General features: G+C 40.2%; 1 protein-coding gene across 1 annotated transcript; it reads left to right on the plus strand.

The window, feature by feature from the left end:
* Positions 1-368: 368 nt before the first annotated feature.
* fmn1 (formin 1) lies at positions 369-22,645 on the plus strand. Its single transcript, XM_053614861.1, has 17 exons — positions 369-1,940; positions 2,529-2,634; positions 4,670-4,731; positions 4,933-5,615; positions 6,537-6,678; positions 7,959-8,046; positions 11,053-11,114; positions 11,719-11,807; positions 12,092-12,221; positions 12,473-12,619; positions 13,603-13,662; positions 13,764-13,884; positions 17,860-17,952; positions 19,774-19,825; positions 20,580-20,729; positions 21,026-21,107; positions 21,555-22,645. Exons 1-17 carry the CDS (start codon positions 369-371, stop codon positions 21,597-21,599), a joined length of 3,684 nt encoding a protein of 1,227 aa, XP_053470836.1. The 3' UTR covers positions 21,600-22,645.
* The last annotated feature ends 107 nt before the right edge of the window (positions 22,646-22,752 follow it).

Below are 22,752 nucleotides of genomic sequence, written 5' to 3' on the forward strand. Positions count from 1 at the left end.
TTCTTTCATCTTTTTCTTCCCTGTCCGAGAAAGACGATGAATCTCGAAACATCGGCATCCAAAAACCTCACACTATTAAATTTGATAACGAGTCACCTGTCGAAAAAGATCTCAAAGCACTGGATGGTTCGAGTGAAACTAATAGCAAGATGACATCGGAGACAGAAGTCTTAATAGAGGCAAAGGTTGTTTTAGCAAAAACAATTCAGCCTACAGATGAATGCAACAACCATAACAATCTGGGTCAGAGATCATCTCTGGAGCAAATAAGGGATAATAATGCTGAAACTCACATTAATAGTAACATGAACCAAGTTGAAGCAAAAAATCAAGAAACACCAACTCATATTGGAAAGGAATTCTTGGACATGGACCTGAAAGTCAATATGGAACATGACAGTTCATGGAAAGACTCGTCCTTGGCATGCCAGGGTGACCAAAGGATGGCAGATGGTCAAGCTGACCTGCTGTCCAAAGCATTTAGCCAGGAATATAATGATGCTAGTCTGAGTAACACAGCACCAGACGAGAGCCACAGAAGTGGAGATCTCTCGGACTGTATCAACAAACAGATTGCTGAGGGATTACCAGACAGAGTTATGAGAGATGGCAACGCAACTAACATCACCAAAGCAGAGGTATTATCTACTGCACAACATGAGGGGAACTGTCAAGAGTGGACAAATCAGGCTAAACATATGCAGACCAAAACCCAGGAACCATCGCGTATGAACAACAATGAGGAACCATACACAGAGGATATATTTCAAACAAGTTCTACAGACATGAACAATCCAATCTCTACTATAGCAGTCTCAGATCAGGCAGATCAGGCCATGTCTACTTTTAAAAGCAATCTGGTTATACCGAATGGAGACTTTGGCACAAATACAAAGTGCACACACTCAGACAATAATACGGTCCAACAAAAAGAGGAATTCTGGAGCTCCTTAAGTCCAGACACATGTAATGGATGTCATGTGGAATCAGACAGGCAATCCAGTTCAGAAACTGGAGATACATTCCTCAAAGTCAAGTCAGATCGAGCGTTATTACAATTAGAGCCAACAACTCCAGACAGTCTCAATGAAACACAAAAATGGAGCAGAACCAATGATGTACAAGAATTGAGTAAGCTAGAAATGAAGAAGAATGGTGGACAAGATAGAGGGACAATGCTAAAAGATGAGAGTGATAACCCGGTACAAATACAGGGAGAAAACAAAGAAAGAGCGATGAAGGAAGAGAAAAATGATATATTACAAGAAGACAGCAATTCGGAGTCCTTAGGTATTCCCTCTGCCCCTGGGAACATAGAAGAGCCACCAAACACGGAAAATGCTTCGAGGCGTACCAGAAGAGTTACCTTCTCTCCGGGCCTAAAGTTAGAGAAACCTCCTCACCTACCGTCCATCTTTAGTGGACTGAAAGGGTTTAAAAAAGAAACGCATGACCAGCAGAAAAAAGCATTAACCCTTGAACAACCAAAGAGTCCTGTCCTGATGAAACGGGCCTCTGTTAAACGGGCACTATTCTCTGAGAAACATCCCAAAGTTGAGGCTAAAGGGAGCATCCTTGAGCAGCTCTCTCAACTCCTGAGCTTTGATTCTGCCAAAGTAGGAGCAAAAAAAACACAGGAACCCATAGCAAGTCCTCCACTGTCACCTAGCAGCGAGACCCCAGTAGCAGAAATGCCTCCCGTAGAGGAAAGTGTGGAAGGTCCTGATGTTGCTTCACCAGTGGAAAGTGGCAAATTAACAAATACAGAGACAGCTCTCAATGCTTTCAAAGCTTTCTTTACCCCTAAACCAGCTAAGAGGGACACTTCAGACCATATCGACCTGGATGCTGTAAAGAGGGCATTCAACCCAGAGACAATCCGAGCTATCTTTGACAGAAATTCTAGCAAGTCTCCAGACAACAAGACCATCTTTGAAAAAGTACGCACTTAGAAATTACTTTAGCATTGTCCATTAAAACAAGTAAAAGCATATTTCAAATTAGAGAACCATGCTAACTTTTTCAGACATATTTAAAGTTTCTCACTGAAACCTTCTCTGATAGGGAAATATTCTACTGAAGAATTTTACACGGGACCTTTAACGGAACCTTTCCCCCAGAGGGACGGAAATTAAAAAAAATATATTTGCATGTTCTTAATGTAACTTTTTAACCATTTTATTGTATGACCAAGTTATTCTTATTGTATTTGTTTGCATTTGGCTTTCACCTGTTCAAATACACCAGAACTAAATGCTGCACTGTGCACTACTATGTAGTGTTGAAATTCTATTTATGAATACAAACTAAAGTGTTAAATGTAATAAATGAAGCCTACATGAAACGTGTTGTAGAGTCCAGGTTTATCATGTTATAAACACTGTTCATTAAACTGGCATTGAAACTCATTTGCATTTTTACAAACTCTTACCTTGACTTTACATTTATACAATATCGTAGGAAGTGACTACTTGAAATGTTATGCCGTATTAATAAATATACATGATATGATTTGTCTTCTCCTCCAGTCTCCTGAGAGCGAGGAGAGGACACCGGGGCGTTTGCAGGCTGTATGGCCCCCTCCAAAGCCAATAGACAAGGAGGAGAAAATTGGGTTAAAATACACAGAGGCTGGTAAGTGGTTGCCATGCATGCGTATGGACATGTGAGAAAAGTAAAGCAAATGTTTGTCCAGAGTGAAATATTTGCTTTTTTAATGTTATGGTACAACACTCTGCAAACAAATGCTAATACACCTCCACCCTCCACCTCCACTGCTTCTTCCGAGGGTTAGAGACTGTTTTTAAATCAATTACATCATCCGCGGTTCCATAGTCAGACTCTGGTTTCCTCCAAAATAAACAAACTGTATTAAAATGCACTCATGTAAAGTAAACCAGGTAAACGTTGTGCGTTTTGTTATTTCATCATCACATGCTACTATTGACATTCTATGTGCAGTCTACCAGACAAATATCCTGTAATCCAGCACGGTACAGAGTCTACAGACACACCTTAGTACACACTGTAGGAATAGTCATATCTCAGATATGACTACGCTATTTATTAAAGGTGGAGTGAGCTATTTTTTTTATTTTTTTTTATGTCAGAACACTTTTAGTAATATTGGGTGAAGTTCTTCTCACATTCAGGTAGCTGGCAATAAAATACCTGCTCAAAGGAGCATCTCTGTGGCTGCCCCATACTCTGCAAACTGGAGAAAAAGCTAATCATGTTGACTGTCATTTCAGAAATTTTCCCCTCCAACACTTGCACTCAGACATTCTAGCCTTAGTATTATATGTACATGTGTTCAAGGGGTGTGATTTGGTAAAGAACCACTGAACATAAGGGATGCATTTGTTTGGCTTTGGTTTTAAAACAGCTAGCTTCTGTTGACTTCAAAAAAAAAAAAAAACAATGACCATATCTTTATATTGTTTATTATTTTACATTTCACCTATATAACTGTACTGCCATCTTCTAGAAAGTGGTCACTGTCTTATTGAGGCCTATTTTGGAGGTACACTGATTGGATTTGCCCATTCAGCCACAAGGGCATTAGTGAGGTCAGGCACTGATGTTTGGAGAGAGGGTGCAGTCAGCATTCCAGTTCATCTCAAAGTTGTCCAGTGGGGTTGAGGTCAGGGCTCTGTGAGGGCCACTCAAGTTCTTCCAGTCCAACCTTGGAAAACCATGTCTTTATGGACCTCACTTTGTGCACAGGGGCACGTCTTCAAGGAACAGGTTTGGGCCCATTAGTTCCAGTGAAGAGAAATTGTAATGCTACAGCACAGACAGACAAACAGACAGGCAGATCTAGGTATTATGATATATACAGGCAGGTGACAAATTAAAAGAATATTGCGTCCTAGTAAGGTCATCAACAGAACGGCTTCACTGTGCCCGGGCATAGAGGTGGTGGTAGCTCAGTGGTTAAGGCTCTGGGCTATTGATTAGAAGTTTTTTAGTTCAAAACCAGGGACTGCCAAACTGTCACTGTTGGACCATTGAGCAAGATCCTTATCCATTAGTTGCTCAGCACAATTCTAAGTTTCATTGGGTGAATACGTCTGCAGGTGCATAGAGTCTACAAGGTTGGAACTGTACTGGTGGGATGAACACCGTTCTTCAAACTCAGACAGGGTTGATGAGGGTGGTAGTGTTGTCTGTCATGTTGATCGAACTTCTCCCACTGGTGTTCAACCGAGTTGAGATCTGGTGACTGAGAAGGACATGGCATACGATTCACATCATTTTCATACTCCTCAAACCATCCTGTGCACCATTAAGCCCTGTCGATGGGGTTATTGTCATCTTGTAAAACACCACTCTCATCAGGATAAAAATGTTCATCATAGGATATCAGTCAGGTGATCAGTCAGAATAATTCCGTATTGATTTGCGGGGAGTTTTCCCTCTGAGGTACAAGTGGACCCAAAACATACCAGCAAACTTCAGCACAGCACATCTGTATCATCTTTAAAACCTAATACACCAAACGTATTGCTTGCCTTCTTCATTTTGTCCTAATGGTATACAAACGTTTGCTGTGAACTACATACACAGTATATACACGATGGATGATTTACAGCTCTTCATACATCAAGGCTATCACTGACATGCAATGTTTTGGATAAACTGAGTGTTTGGTATTTTGTCCTTACAGAACATCAGGCAGCTCTTCTACATCTTAAAAGAGAGTGCAAAGAAGAGGTGGAGGCATTAGAGGCAAGTTACAAACAAGACATAATCTTAAACTAATAATTTGATGTTCCTAACAAGTATAAAGTTTGTGAGACGGGCAGAGCTGTGGGTTTTTTGTTTGTTTTTTTCATTCATTTAAGCTATTTCAGTCATGCACATGCTCAACAATGTTTATGAAAGGATTTACCAAACTTATCTCTGGCTCCCTAAAATGATCCTACACAGGCTGACTTTAAGCTCCAGCTCTACCACCTCAGAGAGGAGAATGAGGAATCTGTGTCCAGACTGCAAGCAGCAATTGCGGATTTGAAAAATGCTGCTAAGTGCTCGCATGGTGAACTCAGAGATGTGGCTGTGTCAACAGAAGACAACTTCAGACCTCGCATTTTTCGCACTGTGTGCATCCAGACAGACCGAGAGACTTTTATTAAGCCTGTGGAGAAGCCAGAGTTTAACAAAGACCTTCTCCCTCAATCAAATGTGCCTAAAAAGCTTGATCTTGCATCAATTAGCCATAGCCTTTCCGGCAAACAGGAGCCTGCTTTGACTCCATTGCCGCCGCCGCCACCGCCACCGTCTGTTCAGTCAGGATTTGATAGTGGAACAACTTCAAAGCCTTCACCATCACTGCCTGGTCCTTCAGAGTGTTCTTCAAAACCTGCTCAGACAGACAAGTGCCCACCAGTCATACAAGCCAATGGTCCACCTCCTCCACCACCACTTCCACCAACAATCAGAGCTGATCTTTGTCCTCCACCACCCCTACCAGGCCCTGTGCCCTCCCCTCCTACTGGAGGTGGATTATTCCTCTGTAGAGCTGAGGAGAGGCCGCAACGAAAGGCAAGAGTGGAACCCATCTGCCCAATGAAGCCACTCTACTGGACACGGATACAGATTCAAAACAGCAGGTAGTACTTAACACGCACATGAGAGACGTCTAAAAAATCCAATTCGTTATTCCTCGAGGGGTCTTTGGATTGTTAAGGATTTTTAGCTTACTAAGGAGTTTTACTTGGAACCCTTGGTAGAAGGGAAATACTCTCTTGTAAGGGTCTACAGTATGTAGAAACTTTGAGATACAACCAGACTCCTTAAGGCTTTTGGCGATTTATTTTTGCTACACCCTGTTCACGCTTACATAATAATATTTCCATTGCAAAATCACTGAGACATTTCAAATCATCTTTCATCACTCCCTTCAAAGACAGACAGATCAGTGTGTGAAAGCAGGAAGGAGACGTCTTCAAGACTTCCTGATCAGACATCAGGGGCGGTATAAGTTTAACCGCAGCAGCCTGAGGTCTGTCTTTGGGGCCAGTAGTAGAATAAGCAGACCTTCCAGGACCTCTAGTGGTGGTGTGGATTTCTGTGGGATCCTGTTTCCAGGCCCTCGCTCTGCTATTGCACTGTTATTTGACTCCTCTTGAAAGCCTTCTTCCCTCACTGAGCAACCAACAAGCCAAAGCTGAACCCAGTCAAGCTTAGCCTCGCAGCGCCTTGCTGGCTCTATAATTGTTTTCGTGGGAGCAAAAGTTTAGCAAGCCAGAGCACTCGTATTTGACCCCCTACTGATTTTATGTGCTTTCAGGCATGGTTACCCAGAAACAGTAATAGTGTGTTTCCATTAATTTTTGCTTTTGCTTAGTATTTGGTAGGCTGCCTGGCTGCTGTCTTTGAAGTGTATAAACTGAATCTTGCTAGCCTTTTGCAACGAGAAGAAAAACCCTCAATTATTCAGGATTATGTTAAAAACAGGGGGAGGGATAATGGCTTATACCAAGCCTGAGTAGTGTCTGGATATCTGTCTTCATCTCTGTCTCTTCTCCTAGAAATGATACCCTGTGGAGCTTGCTGAAGGAGCCGGCCATAATAAATACTAATGAGTTTGCTGAGTTGTTTGCTAAAATGGCTTCACCCGCCAAAAGGAAACCCCTATCTGAGGCCTACGAGAAGACGGACAAAGCCAAGAAGGTATACGATCCTGTCTAATCATCAGGATAAGGGTGATTGAAGGACGCTTTACATGGCTGAATAACATTTATACCTTAATTAGTCAGCAGATTTTATACAGCCCTCTGTAATTTACAAGGCAGTATTCTGTAAAATAGCAAAAGTAATGCCACAGACAATGTATGGTTCACAATCAAGTATCTATGTTTTTAAGTCGCCTTAAAGTTGTAGAATGAAAATCGCCCGGCCACACGATATATTTTTTTGCACCCCATAAATACCAAAAAAACAGAACTGTTACATCCTTATATAGCAACATTAGCTACAAAAATAAAGCACTGTGCTAATCAGTAGCCCATCAGTAGCTAGCTGACTTAGCTAGACAGATCAACAAACAACCTAGCTAAGTATTAAAGAATGGCAATAAAATGCATCGATCAAGCTAAAATTTGGCTTTATATTGTAGCCAAGTCCAACAAGAAGTTCGCTAACATTAGGATGACTATTATATTGTGTAAGCAGTGTTGGTTAGCAAGAACCTTTACCCTCCTAATGTTATCAACGGTTTTTGTGCTATAAAAACCTCCAATGTAGGGAACAATCAATGGCTAAAGTGAGCGCAAATAGTGTTCATTTCTATTTTGAAACAAGTACAAATATCCTGTCTTCAAGTATGAGTATAATCACTTTTGTATTATTTACTGATAAAAGTGTGGAAATAATAATAATAATAATAATAATAATAATAATAAATTAAGTTGGATCATGTTGAGCTCAGTTTTTGTTGGCTTGTAGCATTAGCCAAAGGATAACTACTACCCAACTCTCTATTAGTGGAAACCTGGTCCACTGTTCATCTGTTTCATCATTTAAACAAAATGTCCACATTATCTTCACATCATCTTCAGAGGTGCTTGAGTTGTTTTACTGATTGTCATCACTGCTTGCATTTAGATGGTCTTTACGTTCAGTAAAACACATTTTTTTTGCTTTGATTTCAGGTAGACAGTAATAGTATGGTTTCACTGTTTTGTTGTTGGATATCATATTTTAATAGCTAAATTCATAGAGTCTCTATTGCAGGCAGAATAAATTTGACTGAGAGACATTAATTGTCTGAAACTGATGTGTAATTATGTTGGGATAAAAACCTCAGATTCAGTGATGTTACTCTTGGTGAGACTTTTTTTGTTTTTTTTTTCTTCCCATTTGTATTTATTAACTGTTCCCGGTCTTGCCTAAGACAAACACTCTAAGACACTTGACAAATGAAGTGTGTTTTGACCTTTCTGTCCCTTCAGATCATTAAGGTGCTGGACAGCAAGCGTTCTCAAGCTGTTGGCATCTTAATCTCAAGTCTCCACCTAGAGATGAAGGACATACAGCAGGGTGAGTGGTTTTCCACACACAGCTGAACACAACATGCAAAAGCACCACGTCACCCCACATAAGTAAACCATCGATCATCGTTCAGTCTTCAGTTCGAATGAAGTACATCGCTAGGAACATTTCATGTTTGGGCTGGAAGGTGAGTGAAAGACAAGTCAACCAGTTGATTTTAGACAGTATCCAGTAGAAAAAGTTTGGTTTTGAAGGCTTTTTATTCCGCTTAGTTGAACTGCCTTGTCTGAGTAATAGCATTGAAATGCCTTATTTGGAAAGTGCTTCTGTTATATAACCAAATGGTCTTTCCGACATTGGCCTCATATGTTAGATTAATCAAAAAAAAAAAATTATAAAATGCCTGAAACCGAGAGCTCTCACTGGTACAGAACGATTAGCCAAGATTCTACCTCTTTTGCATTAGACCAGTAACACTTGGTTGCTTATCCAATTCAGCATATGTTATAAAATATTTTAGACTTGTCTTTTAACCTAATCCATTTACTTCTTCCCATAATAAATCACATAACTATGATTCCTCTGAAATGTGCGAGGTCTGTTCAGGCATCCGTTTCAATCGTACCGTGTCGTTATAAGTAACAATACCAGGTAAGTACCAGAGACATTGCTTTACAGTAATGACAAGTTTGGCGGCAAAGGATGTTACAGCAACAAAGACAGTACAAGTCACAGGTTCTGTTGTTAATTAGTGCTCATTTAATTGCTTAGTGAACTAAAAGTATGAAAAACGCCAGGGACTCAGCTATTATTTTGCCCAGGGGACGTTCATTCCACCACCTGGGTGCCATTACGGAGCAGAGTTTTACACATTAAAAAAACAAGCCAAGTCATCCCATTTGCAATGGCTTTATTGCCTATTATTAATTGGCCAACAAAATGAAATTAAATAGTGTTACATGAAAAATGCCCTATTATACATCAGACCTGACAATCCTGAAGAAGAATAATGGCCACCATAGCTACACATTATTGCTGCCGAAATTGAGTTTCAGTATTTCAATCTCAAGATGACACTGAACTGGACAGCGACCTGAGTGGAGAGAAATGGCTAGATCCTCCTGATGGTTTTAGGGAGAAACCTGCACGACTGAGTCGGGTTAGCAATGAGAGAACAGGACAGTAGTTGGTTGTCCAAAATGACTCCAAGGTTAGGTGATCCAAGAGTTTTATCCAGGGATAACACAAAGTCGTGAGGATACATGATCAGGGATATACAACAGCTCAGTTTGCAGGGTTTTTTAAGGTGATGAGCTGCCATTTATATTATGATGTCTGGCAAATATGCCAAGATGTCAGGATACAACCTCACTGTTAGAGTTGGTATAAAGGAGGATAAAATAGGACTCAGAACTGAGCCTTGTCAGACACCAGTGGAGAGTCTGCATGGGCAGATGTGGATCCCCTCCATGTCGGAATTGGTCATGAGTGTCAGTCAGAGTGGTTCAGAATTATTTTAGGAGTGGGCAGGAGTGAGATTTAATAAAAATAAAAATAAAAAACTACAGTCCTGTACACACCTCAATTCTGATGAGTCTAGTGTGTGATTTTCAGGGTGGGTATAACCACTGCTGTCTTGAAAGCAGTGAGTACATGACCAGATGTTATGGAGTCATTTATGATGGAAGTGACGAAGGTGCTGTCTTGTGATATGGGCTGGAGCATTCTGGAAGAATGGCATCCAGTAGGCAGTTGTTACATTTGCTAAACAAGAGAAGCAGCAGGATCTAGTCTACAGAAAAAGGCTTTATGGACATGGGAAGGTAAGAGGGATTGTGCAGTGCAGTAACATGGGACGGGAAAGATGGGCAGATTAGCTGGCAGATCATCACGTTAAAGATGGTGGCAAAGTCATCAATATTCAGGGAAGAAGTTATGGCAGTTTAAGAAGTGAAGCATAAAATTGTATTTATTTTTGAACAATTTGCTGCATCGCCCAGCACTGGTTTTCTTTTCACGTGCTTCCTCTAAACTGCTTTTCCACGTTCTCTCCACAGTATATACTGTATGCATCCACATACACGGGAAACTGACCATTAATACAGAATTCAAAAACATGATAGACTAAACTAATCACAAGAAAATTCTCTGAGCAGTAATGTCGCGAGTAACGGCTTGAATGGTAGTGTCTTGCTGCAGGGTGTCTGTGTTTCCTGTGCTGGGAGGAACATGGAGTCCGCCACATAATAAATCCCCAAGACTTCAACCATCATCAAACAGCACCGGCTGTTAACATAATCCTACATTTCTAAGATCCAAACTAAATAAATTCACCAGATTTCACACTCCAGTTACTTCAGGAGCATGGTGGGCCACGCATGCCTCATCTGCAGTACAAAAAAATGGTAGACAAATGTCAAATTCCACATTGCAAAATACCAGACAATTTTCCATGTGCCTCAGACCTCACACACTGACATACATCTTCTAAAATATAAAAACCTAGACATACCTGAATTCAAAGTAAACAATATTCACCAATTTATACTGACCATACAACTCTCTTTCTTTCTTTCTTTCTTTCTTTACACACCTTCCTCCTCTTTCCACATGTTTTATGTATTCCCTTTCTACTTTGGTTTGCATTGTATTTCATACCATTTCAGGTAAGACTGCCCCCTAGCGGTCTATACAAGTTCTAACAGTCAAACTAGTGTTTTAAGTACACAGGTCATGAACAGGTATTTTTGTGAGATTTTAAATACAACTATAGCGCTTGCACTAGTAGTGAAATTAAACATGGAAGATTTTCTTTAAGACACGTTAAAGCCTAGTGCAAGCAGGAATCTGTCTAAAATATACAGTATAGAATACTAGTAGGGTCCAGCCTATGTTCGCCTGTGCTATAAAACATGGGTTTATAGTTGGGGGAATACACCACAAACCAATCTTAATAGTCTGAACTCATGGAACTGACATTTAAATATTTGGCTTGGAAGATAATAGCAAAATGAGCTAATCTAGAAACTAACACACATACTTTTCCCCTCATAGCAATTTTGATGATGGACAACTCTGTGGTTGATCTGGATGCTATTGAAGCCCTGTATGAAAATGTAAGTGTCCCTTCCACAATTCATATATGTATGGTAATTAGGTGTGAGGAGACCACTATAAACCCGTGCTATGCTACTGAAGTGTTTACACTGGCAGCTTATTCATTAATAGGAATGGAAAATGGATAACTGGCCCTAGTAGTTAAAAGAAATAGCTCTGTGAAAATGAAATTTAAACCCCAAATTTAGCTGCTCAGCCAAGACATTTTTGTTTAATGTCTGAAGTTTGCTTCTTTGGTTTTCACCATAGCTCCAAGACTAATGTCATTAACAAATAATATGGGTTACAAGTAATATATAGACTTAAATTTCACACACTTTACATTTTACAGTAAACTGTTAATGTCTGCAGTATGCTTCAAGATAAAAGTAGTACCTAGCTTTATAAAGTAGTCGAGACGTGGCTTGTTGTTTTATCGCTTTAAATGAGTATTTTCCCATGGTTCATAGGAATAAATGGTCTGTTTAAAAATCATCCACAAATTATTTCTCCACATGATTTGATAACTGAATAGCTACGTATTTGGATAGTCCTGTTTTCAGGTGATTTTACTTCACTTTGTTGGGTGCTGTGCTTTTTTTCTTTTTTTTTTATGGCCCTCAGAGAGCTCAGCCTGAAGAGTTGACGAGAATAAGAAAACACTATGAAACTTCAGATGAAGAGCATGTCAGACTGCTGGACAAGCCTGAACAGTGAGATACTAGCGAGATTAGTAACATATCCACTCTTGACATAAAACATAACGGCAGTGATTATGAAACTACATGAAAAGTTGCTGCATGATGAGTGTTCCTTTCCACAATTTACACTGCTACCATACCAATTCCTCTTATCACAAATTATATGTCCAGATATTTATAAGACATCAATATGACATTTTCAGCTAAACAGCCAAATATTTAGTGTTCATCCTGTGGGATCAAACTGTGAAATTCAATACCACACTGTAAGTCATACTGTTCATTAATTCTTTCAGGTTCCTGTATGAACTCTCTCTGATCCCCCAGTTCTCTCTGAGAGCACGCTGTATCATTCTTCAGTCAACGTTCACTGACGCTGTTGCGTCTATCCAGCGCAAAACAAACATGGTTCTCCAAGTGTGCAAGGTGCAATGCAGCTTTCGATGATAATATATTATGGATATCAATGATATGATCACAAGACTCTTTACAATTCCAGATCTTTTAGAGGATTGATTCTGACTAGCATATATGCACTGTAAAATGTCCTACAAATGCCATACTTAGAATATCCAAGAGCAACATGAACTTTACGTTGGTGTTCACGGATTCCACTGGTTCATGGGAACGGTGGGAGTGGACATGAATATTTATAGTCATGTGTTAAACCGTGACAGGGTCTACTGGAGAGAGACAGTGTGAGAGAGGTGCTGGGGCTGGTCCTTGCCTTCGGGAACTACATGAATGGCGGGAGCAGAAACCGAGGCCAGGCAGATGGCTTTGACCTCGAGATTCTCCCCAAGCTCAAAGACGTTAAGAGCAGGGTAGGCTTTTCCAAGAATACGATCCACATATAAATGTAGATCAATACACTCGCAGTACTAGTTTTCAGGTCCTTATCAAGCATATTATATTATATAAGCAGGCTGGAAAACGTAAGGGATTCTCTGTGCTAACAATTTCTACAAAAACTAATTGGAGTCAATTAAGCAGATGAGATTGGAAGTGTGAGCTGTACACGTGCGTTGCCCTTTAAATAAAGACACACAAAGTCAGTTACTGACAAATCTATTCTCATCAAGAACAAATGATTCATGTGAACCATGCTTCGATCGCATCAGCTTTCACTTTAGACCTTATGAGACACATTATAGAGATGCGCAAAGCTGGAAAAGGCTACTAAAGCATTTCTAAAGACCTGGGTGCTCATCAATCCACAATAAGACAAACTGACTACAAATGGATGAAGAAGAAAAAAAGCAGGACTGATGCTACTCTCCATAGGAGTGGACATCCTGCAGTCATTAAGGGAACAATGAATTCAAAACTGTATCGTGATACTTTTCACAAGAATATCAGGGCAACAGTCCATGACCTCAGGCTTAAGAGAGGTTGGGTGATGCAACAACTCAATGACCCAAAACACACATGTAAATCAACTAAAGAATGGCTGAAAAAGATGAACAGTCATGTTTTGGAATGAGCAAGTCCTGACCTTAACCCTATTGAGATCCTGTGGCATGATCGGAAGAGGGCTGTTCAATCAAGACAGCCCAAAAATACTGATGAACTGAAACAGTTTTGCGCTGGAGGAACGGTCCAAAATTCATCCTCATCATCGTGCCAGTCTTATAAGTAGATACAGGAACCGTTTGGTGGAGGTTGTTGCTGCTAAAGATGGATCTACGAGCTACTAAATTCAAGGGATCACTTACTTTTTTCCAGCCTGCACTGTGAATGATTACTCACTGTGCTCAATAAAGACTTTAAAAGCACTACTGTTTCTTTGCCAAAAAAACCTCCACAGGATAACCGCATAAGTTTGGTGGATTATGTAGTGTCTTACTATCTACGCAATCTTGATAAGGTAAATAAGGTATATTTTTTGTATTAAACTTTCTTTTTTTTTTACTTGAAATACAAGAACAATATTTTGCTTTTGTTTATCTAATCTTTCCCTCTCCTTAGAATGCTGGGACTGAAAACTGTGTGTTTCCATTGCCTGAGCCTCAGGATGTCTTCCTTGCTTCCCAAGTTAAGTTTGAAGACCTTTCCAAAGAGCTCCGTAAGCTGGGCAAAGACCTTGAAGGTGAGAGCAAGGCCCTTACAAAATCTCATAAAACTCACCATGCACTATTTTTTTTTGTTGTTGCTTTTGTTTGTTTTGGGTTTTTTATTTAGTTAAACAATTCTAACTATTGGGGGGCGTAGTGGCTTGGTGGTTAGCACATTTACCCTGCACCTCCAGGGTTGGGGGTTCGATCCCTATCTCCTCCACCCTGTGTGTGTGGAGTCTGCATGTTCTCCCTATGCTTTGGGGGTTTCCTCCCCAGTCCAAAGACATGCGTTGTAGGCTGATTGGCATCTCTAAATTGTCTATAATGCGTGAATGTGTATGTGATTGTGCCTTGCTATGGGTTGGCACCCTGTCCGGGGTGTCCCCCGCCTTGTGCCCAAAGTTCAGTGGGATAGACTCCCAGGCTCCCCGTGGTACAGAAAATGGTTGGATGGAATTCTAGCTATTGTCATGAGATCTACTGATCACCCGATAGTCCCGATTGTTAGCATGACTGTAATCGATCAACTTTCGTCCTGTTACTGCATTGTCTCAGTTGTGTTTGGAGGTTTCAATGCTCTGATGCCTTTGTTTCATGGTCAGTATTTCACAGTGATTCACTTTCCCAAGACTGGGAAGGTTACAACCCTGTGACTTGACATTAATCAGAATAGACTGAAAAGCATTTTGCTCTCGGCCATTGCCCACAGTCATTACAGCTCCACGTTAGGATTAAAGCAAGCTATTACAGATCCACGTTAGGATTGAAGGCCTGCTTGAATATGTTTTTCCCTATTATATATTTTTTCCTTCTCTACTTTAACCTCCACTTTATTGTAGTTTATTTATAGTGCATTTTGTGTGTAATCATATCTCTCTGTAGTGTACGTACAGCTTGCCTTTTCACTGAAGTGCGTGTGTGTGTGTGTGTGTGTGTGTGTGTGTCTATGATGATCTGTGCATGTTAGACAAAGTGGAGTCTCTGTGATTTTGCCATGGCGCCTTTTAGATATGTCTTTAATCCTGCCCATCTGATGCGTTCTGGTATTGTATGATTTCAGGGCTTTGTTGCGTATGTCGTCGTTGAGGGTCGCAGGCTTGCAGTGCCGCTGTTCTTATGTAATCCGAGGGAAGAGCAGCTTATCTTCCCGACGGCCGCTCTCTATCTCTGCACAGATGCACCGCAGTTCTCCTGTTACACTGTATCAGCTTCAGTTCAGTGTGGCCCTGCAGATTTGTGTCAGAGATTCTTTTCTTTAGCTCTCAACAAGCCCTCCTTATCGGGCGACTGAGAGACTGCCAAATCTGGCCCATCACGTTCTCCTCTTTGTCTCACTGTTTGAACCTCCCTCATACCTGCAATGAACCATGTCTTTTTTTGTTTTATGTCATTTTGTTTTGTTTTTCAACGGCATGTTTAGTTTGTTTGCCCCGAGCACATAGTTTACGCTCGCTCTCGCTTTGACATTTATCGCGTTTCGCGTTTATCTCCTGTGCCATTTGGTGGTACAGGGAATTTCTGATATTTAAATGAGTCACTCTGGGAATTGTATTGTTTTCAGCAGAGATTTTTTTTTTTTTTTTTTAATGCGTTGTATATCGCAATTTTTGCATTCAGGTCTCTTAATGCATTAAGGACTTACTACTCAGACTCTGACATCTTTGTCACACAGACATACGACACTGTTTACATTCTGGAAGATTGCTTAAGTAATCTTCTTCTGTATCCTGGGGGTTTTATTGCATAACCAGTAGCCCCACAGTTTACACAAATGCTGAATGAAAACAGTGGCATGTGTAGTCTTATCAGAGGCAGATGCAGATGGACTGAATCCAGCAGGCCTGGGCTCCCATCTCTGTCTATTATGACTGGGACAGCAGTCTGGCCCCTCTGATCCTCGGATTGGACTGAACTGACGATGAACAAACGGCGCGGCCTGGTGCCACAGGGGGGAGTGGCAGCTATCTGCTGCCGCCATCAGTGGTGCCACAAAACAGTATCTGAACCTCTGACTCCACCACAGGTGCAGCGTCTTCCCCTGCCTCATTTGAAGAAAAGAAAAAAGTACACTTATCTTTCTTGTGCTTTGAGAATACAATAAGCTATGAAGGAAAGTCATGCAAAAAAAAAGTTTTTGTAGCTTAATGATAAGTTGACAGCAAATTCTGAAAACCTTTTTTTAAAGTAAATAATATTCAATTCATCTCCAGTAACTGCTTTATCTTGGTAAGAATTGCATTGATTCTGGAGAATATCCCAGGAACACAGGGCATGAAGAGGAACGACATCTCTGGGCACCATGCACACACTGATACACACACTCATTCACACACTGATTCACACACTCATTCACACACTCATTCACACACTCATTCACACACTCATTCACACACTCATTCACACACTCATTCACACACTCATTCACACACTCATTCATACCTAGGGGTAATTTAGTGTAACCACCTACTGGCATGTTTTTAGAGGCGTGGGGATACTGGAGAACCCAGAGGAAATCCACATGTACAGGTGCATCTCAAAAAAATGTAATATTGTGGAAAAGTTATTTTCTTTCCATAATTTAATTAAAAAAGCAAAACTTTCATATATTGTAGATTCATTACACATAAAGTGAAATATTTCAAGCCTTTTTTTGTTGTTGTTTTAATCTGGATGATTACAGCTCACGGCTCACGGAAATCAAAACTCCGGCATCTCAAAATATTCGAATAAAGAATTTATAATACAGAAATGTGGACCTTCTGAACAGTATGTTAAGTTTTGCACTCGATACTCGGTCGGGGTTTTAATCCTTTTGCAGGAATGACTGCATCAGTGCGGCGTGGCATGGAGGCGATCGGCCTGTGGCACCGCTGAGGTGTTCTGGAAGTCCAGGTTGCTTTGATAGCGGTCTTCAGCTCGTCTGTATTGTCGGGTCTGGTGTCTCTCGTAGATTCTCTATGGGGTTCGGGTCAGGCGAGTCGGCTGGACGATCGAGCACGGTAACACCACGGTCAGTAAAGCGGTTACTAGAAGTTTTGGCACTGTGGGCAGGTACCGAGTCCTGCTGGAAAAGGAAATCAGCATTTCCATGAAGCTCGTCAGCAGGTAGAAGCATGAAGTTCTCTAAAATCTCCTGGTAGACGCTGCATCGACTCTCGACTTGAGAAAACACACTGGACCAACACCAGCAGATGACATGGCAACCCAAATCATCACCGACTGTGGAAACTTCACACTGGACTTCAAGCAGCTCGGATTCTGTTCCTCTCCACTCTTCCTCCAGACTCTGGAACCTTGATTTCCAAATGAAACGCAGCATTGACTTCCATCTTCCCCGTGATTGTGTGTGTACTGACCCAGACTGAGAGATTACAGACTCAGGAAACCTTCGCAGGTGTTTTGAGTTAATTATCTGATTAGAGTCTTCTCAGGTCGACATTTCTGTATTATAAATCCTTTATTCGAATATTTTGAGATGCTGGAGTTTTGATTTCCGCGAGCCGTAACCCGTAATCATCCAGTCTAAAACGAAATAATGTTTGAAACATTTCACTTTATGTGTAATGAATCTAGAATATACGAAAAGTTCCACTCTTTGAATGAAATTACAGAAAAAAAGGAACGTTTCCACGATATTCAAATTTTTTGAGAAGCACCTGTACATACGGAGGACGTGCACAGAAACTGCACACAGACAGTAACCCGAGCTCAGACGCTAACTGGGGACCTCTGGGCTTACCGTCTATTAGGCAGCAACACTACCCACTGTGCCACCATGCTGCCAATTAAATAATAATGATTAACAACAATGGCGAATATAACTTGTAATTAGTAAATTGTCAAATGACTTTAGTTAATAATAACAACCTTTACAGCGTCGCAGATCGTCAAGGAATGGTAAAACAGTAACATAGCATAAGGATAAGGTAATATATTTATCAAATTTGAAACTCAGAAGCATAAATATGGCTTTTTAGATGGTGGTTTTGTTTTTTTTTTTCATACAGGTTGTGAGAAGGACGTCCAAAGAGTGTGGTTAACATCATCTCAAGAATACATCTACCCCTTCAAGGAGAAAATGGAAGCTTTCATCTCCAGCGGTAAGCCATGCATTAAAATAGCAGAATAGATTACTTTAATGAGCAATTCTCCTCTTAGTTCTGGTTGCCAGCTAAGAGTATTCATGAAGACCCTAAAAGTGTTTTTTTTTGTTTTTTTGTCATATGATTTAAACTCCCACAATCACAATCATGTGAAGAGGTGTATCAGGTTCATTTTGGTCTCAGTTTGAGACAAGGTATTCTCAACTCTGAGGATATACACTGTACATATACTGTACAGTGGATACATGTTTTTTGTTGTTTGGGGGAGGGGGGAGGGTGTGGTTTTGTTTTGTTTTTTTAGAATTTTTTTTTTTTTTGCAAATGCATTAAAGATCAAAAATGGAAGTGGCTCATTTGGATAAGTATTCTTGCTTTGAGTTAGCTAAGGCATTCCAGATTGAGCTTATACGCATCCTGCTTCCCTTGATTCTTTTTGAGATATCTTGAGATGTCTGGAGAACTTGACTGGAGTCCACATGGGGTAAATTCAATCGATTCAACATAATTTAGAAAAGCACACACCTGTGTGTGTGTATAAGGTCCCACTAATCAGAGTGCAATCCAAGCCATGAAGTCCATGATTTTCTCGAAAGCTGTGTTGAGATATAGGAGCCAGGAGCATGGTGGGCACCATCGTTGTGTGGATGAAATTTGGGACCACCAAGACTCTTCCTACAGCCGGCCCTCTGGATAAACCGGGCTAGACGAGCGAGGTGACCAAGCATCAAATAACAGAGCTTCAGAAGTCCTCTGCGGAGATGTGACGACCTGCCCTAAGGACAACCACCTCAGAAATACTCCATCAAACAGGCCCAAGAAAACCTGCTCCAGAGTGCACACAACCTCAGACTAGGACGAAGTTTAATCTTTCAGCATGACAACAACCTGAAACGTACAGCCAAGACAATGCTGGAGTGGCTTTGTCACACTTGAACCCCACAGGACATCTGTGGAGAGACCTGAAGATGGCGGTTGACAGATGCTCCCCATCCAATCTAACTGAGTTTGAGAGGATCTGCTCGGAAGAATGAGCAAGCATGACCAAATTCAGGTGTGCAGAGCTGACAGACTCACACAAGAAGACTCAAAGCTGTCATCGTTGCCGAATGTTCTTCTAGAAATTTCTGAATAGAGGGTCTTTATAAATCTAAATGAGAGATTTCCATTTTTGTTTTATAAATGTGCAAAAATGTCAACAAAAAAAAAGAAAACAATTTTGCTTTGCCATTATTGGTTATTATGTGTAGAATATAGTATGCAAAACAGAACGCATCTTAATACTTTCCAAACCCATAAAGTGGGTTTATTCCATACTGCAGTGAAGGTCAACAAGACAGTACAGACTGAAACGCGCACAATAATTACTCCATTATCTCTGCCGCACAGTAAAGATCTCATTCAGTTGCCCTGGAGAATATCTGTGATTGGCCTGTCTGTGGTCTTCACTACCTGTGTGAGATAGCTAGCAGTCGGGTTCAGAAGGCAGACAGACAGATAGGGATCGGAGAGGCTTTGGCAGTGAGCAAGACTTCCAAGTGACTCAACTTATTTGCTCATTTTTATAATTTCTTTAAAAGTTGAGTAAAGCCTGTACACCGAAGAACTTGCAATATGACTGAGGACATGGAACAAATCATTTTCTGTCATGTGGTAGCTGTGTATTGATGACAGCTTCCTCGGTATGAATAATCACAAATGATTACTCATTTTAAACACTAGCTCAGTGAATGAAGTGGTTTTCAATATGTGTTCATTTCTAGAACTATTTATAAACGATAAATGATTTTCAGCATGGAAATATACTTTTGGTTTTTGCAGCCCAAAAAGAACAAATAGCAACTGAACATCATCTCATATCTGCCCAAAAAAGGTATGACATTCTTTTCATTTTTGTTACTTTTTGAATACTTTTGAATTATTGATGATGTCATTTAGTGCTTCTAGTAAATCCACTCTATTATGTAAGGATTATTATTTTTATTTTTTTTTTTAAATAATAACAGCATGTCATACTTTTTATCCATTTTTTTTATTCGTCCATTTTATTCATTCAATGTCGTGGAACGCACGCACAGGCCTTTCCCTTTTCCATTTACGTTATCTGCCATTATCTGCCGTCGTTTTCGGTCTTGAAGTTAATACGACGACAAGCTTTTCATGTTAGCAAGAAACTGCAAACCCCTCAGTTCTGAAGACATTTCTGTGTCAGAAATATTTACATACTTCGGATAAAAAAATGCTCAATTAAAAGTCTCCTTCACCTTCAAGGTAAGCTTCACCATACAAACGTTAGTGTGGAGCATCTGGCATACGAGTCCTCTTTGTAAGTCACAATAGACTGGAAACATATTAGGAAAAGTGCATTCATATAAACCTTGATTTACCTTGCAGCCAGAACTGTTGTCAGAGATGCTGTTATAGAAAATTTATTAAATAATTAACTCCAGAATTCAACAGTAATGTTGTATAAAGTATCATTAAAAAAAAAGTATTTAATTTCATAAAATAAAGCAGTCATTTTGTGTTAAGTCTTGCATGCTTATGTCTGTGTATAATCTGAGATTCAGCCTTTCTACACACAGAGTATACTTCATCTCTACTTTCTTTCTGACTCCGTCGCTTAGCTTCCATGACCTGGTGCAGTATTTTGGGATCAAGCCCCGTTCTGGCGAGCAGGATGTCCTACCAGGCCATGTTTTTATGCTCTGGTTTGAATTCTGCAATGACTTCAAGACCAGATGGAAAAAGGAGAACAAGGCCATCTCCAATGAGAGGTGAAAAACTTTCCCATAGTTGACTAAAGCTTGAACATTGGTCTGGATTGAAATTCAAATTTTTTATTTATTTATTTATTTATATTTATTTTTTTTTTACTCCTGGACTTGGTAGCAATTTAAGCTACACATTTTGCAGCGTCAAGTGAACATGATTCTGTATGACATACAAGTCAAGTCATTATTAAAAACATAACCCTCGCTGCTTGTTTGTTTGTGGCTGATTGGCTAAATTTGTGGTTACTGGAAGATTGTGTAGCCTTCATTTTTAGCCAAGCTATTTCTCTACACTGCAGGCTGAGAGAAGCCCAGCAGTCAGTGCGCAACCTCACCGCAGACAAAAAAGTGGAGACCAGGCAGGTCCATGCTAACGGCCTGGTAAGAGTCTCTCTTTGTTCTACTGTTTATTACCAGTCATAAAGAATATTAAGAATAAAGACATAATAAAATAAATACCACAGCAGGGAATAGAATAACCATTATCACACTGACTTGAGATGCGATGGAGCCAGAAGCTGACATTCACAATTGATTTCCACTTGTGGAATATGCTGTTTGTGGAAGCAGATCTCCAAAACCAAACTTGTTATTATGAGAGGAAACAAGGTCCATCTGTCCTGTTTCTAGAAGCAGTGATTTTAAAGCCATTCTGGGTTCATTTTAGGGTCACAACTGATTGCTGTCAGAGAGAATCATCATAGGTTATATGTAGTGTGTACTTATTCAGTGTATACTGTGTCCAGCTTAAAGATAGTGAATTTTAAGAAGGACAAACATAATGCGTTATTGGTTTGTTTTTTTGTTTTGTTTTTTTTCTCATGACAGAAGGAAAGACTGCGTCAAAAAGAAGCAAGCCTCTCCAGCACCTGAGACAACAGACCCGCCACACTGACAGTATACTTTATATGATTTATCAATTCAAGCCCGTTTTTTTTTACTTTATTTTCATTTTGTATCTGCATGCGATGTTGGCTCGTTCCTGCATAAGAATCAGATCTTGAAGAGATGCAGCAATGCATAGTTCTGTGTTCTTTCTGCTTGAGCACACCTGGTTGAATGTGATGATTTAACATCAGATTTGAATCAGTCCGATTCAATTTTATTTTCGCAGCGCTTGGAACAATAGACATTGAAACAAATCAGCTTTATAGAAATTTAGATTTAGATCCCTGATGAGCAAGCAGGACGTGACTGTGGCAGAGGAAAAACTCCCTGAGACAAGATAACGGTTCTCCCTTACCTCGAGAGGAACCAGACTCAAAGGGAACCCGTTCTCTTCTTCGTGACTCTGGATAGTGGAATTATAAATCATGATACCTGAATATTATAAAGTCAAACAGTACTAAGAGTCATGGAAGGAGTTTCAGTATGAGATTACGGTTACAGCATCAGTTCTGTAACCGAGCCTGGGAACCGAAGCCAAGTGGGTTTAGTTTTATTAAATACTGAGAAATTGTCCAATATCCGCAGCTTCTGTGTATTTAAATAAAAACACCAGTTTGTAAACCCCACGACACTGTCGCCAGGAACTTTCCCCAGTCTCACTCGATCAGATTCCCCACAAAACACCCACAAATTGCTACAGACAACAAAATACGTCTTTATTTTGTACGTTGAGTATATTGTATTTCTGATGGATAAAACACTGAAATACAATCACAGTATAAAACGTGAAAGTCCCGTGATACTGTACATAAAGTAAACATTTGGAAATGGACATTTGGTTTGTAACTTATTGATTTCGTAATCTTTTTTTTATGTTAAAGACGCTGTTTGGAAAGGACGAATCAGATTTTAGTAGCAACGAGAGGCGGCGTAGTTCAGAAGTCCAAATACAAAACTGAAGGCAATAAATATCCATATTAATTTCGAAATTCAAAATACAGTTGTTTGTTTTTCAGCATTCAGATTTATTAAAATACATTATGTACACAAAGGAATCTTTTTCTTTTCATCGTTCAGGAAGGCTTCGTCCACATAGTGGAGACTGACAGGATTTTTCACTCACTGTTGGAATTCCATC

The sequence above is a fragment of the Ictalurus furcatus genome, chromosome 25, assembly GCF_023375685.1.
Source record: "Ictalurus furcatus strain D&B chromosome 25, Billie_1.0, whole genome shotgun sequence".
NCBI classification, from domain to species: domain Eukaryota; kingdom Metazoa; phylum Chordata; class Actinopteri; order Siluriformes; family Ictaluridae; genus Ictalurus; species Ictalurus furcatus.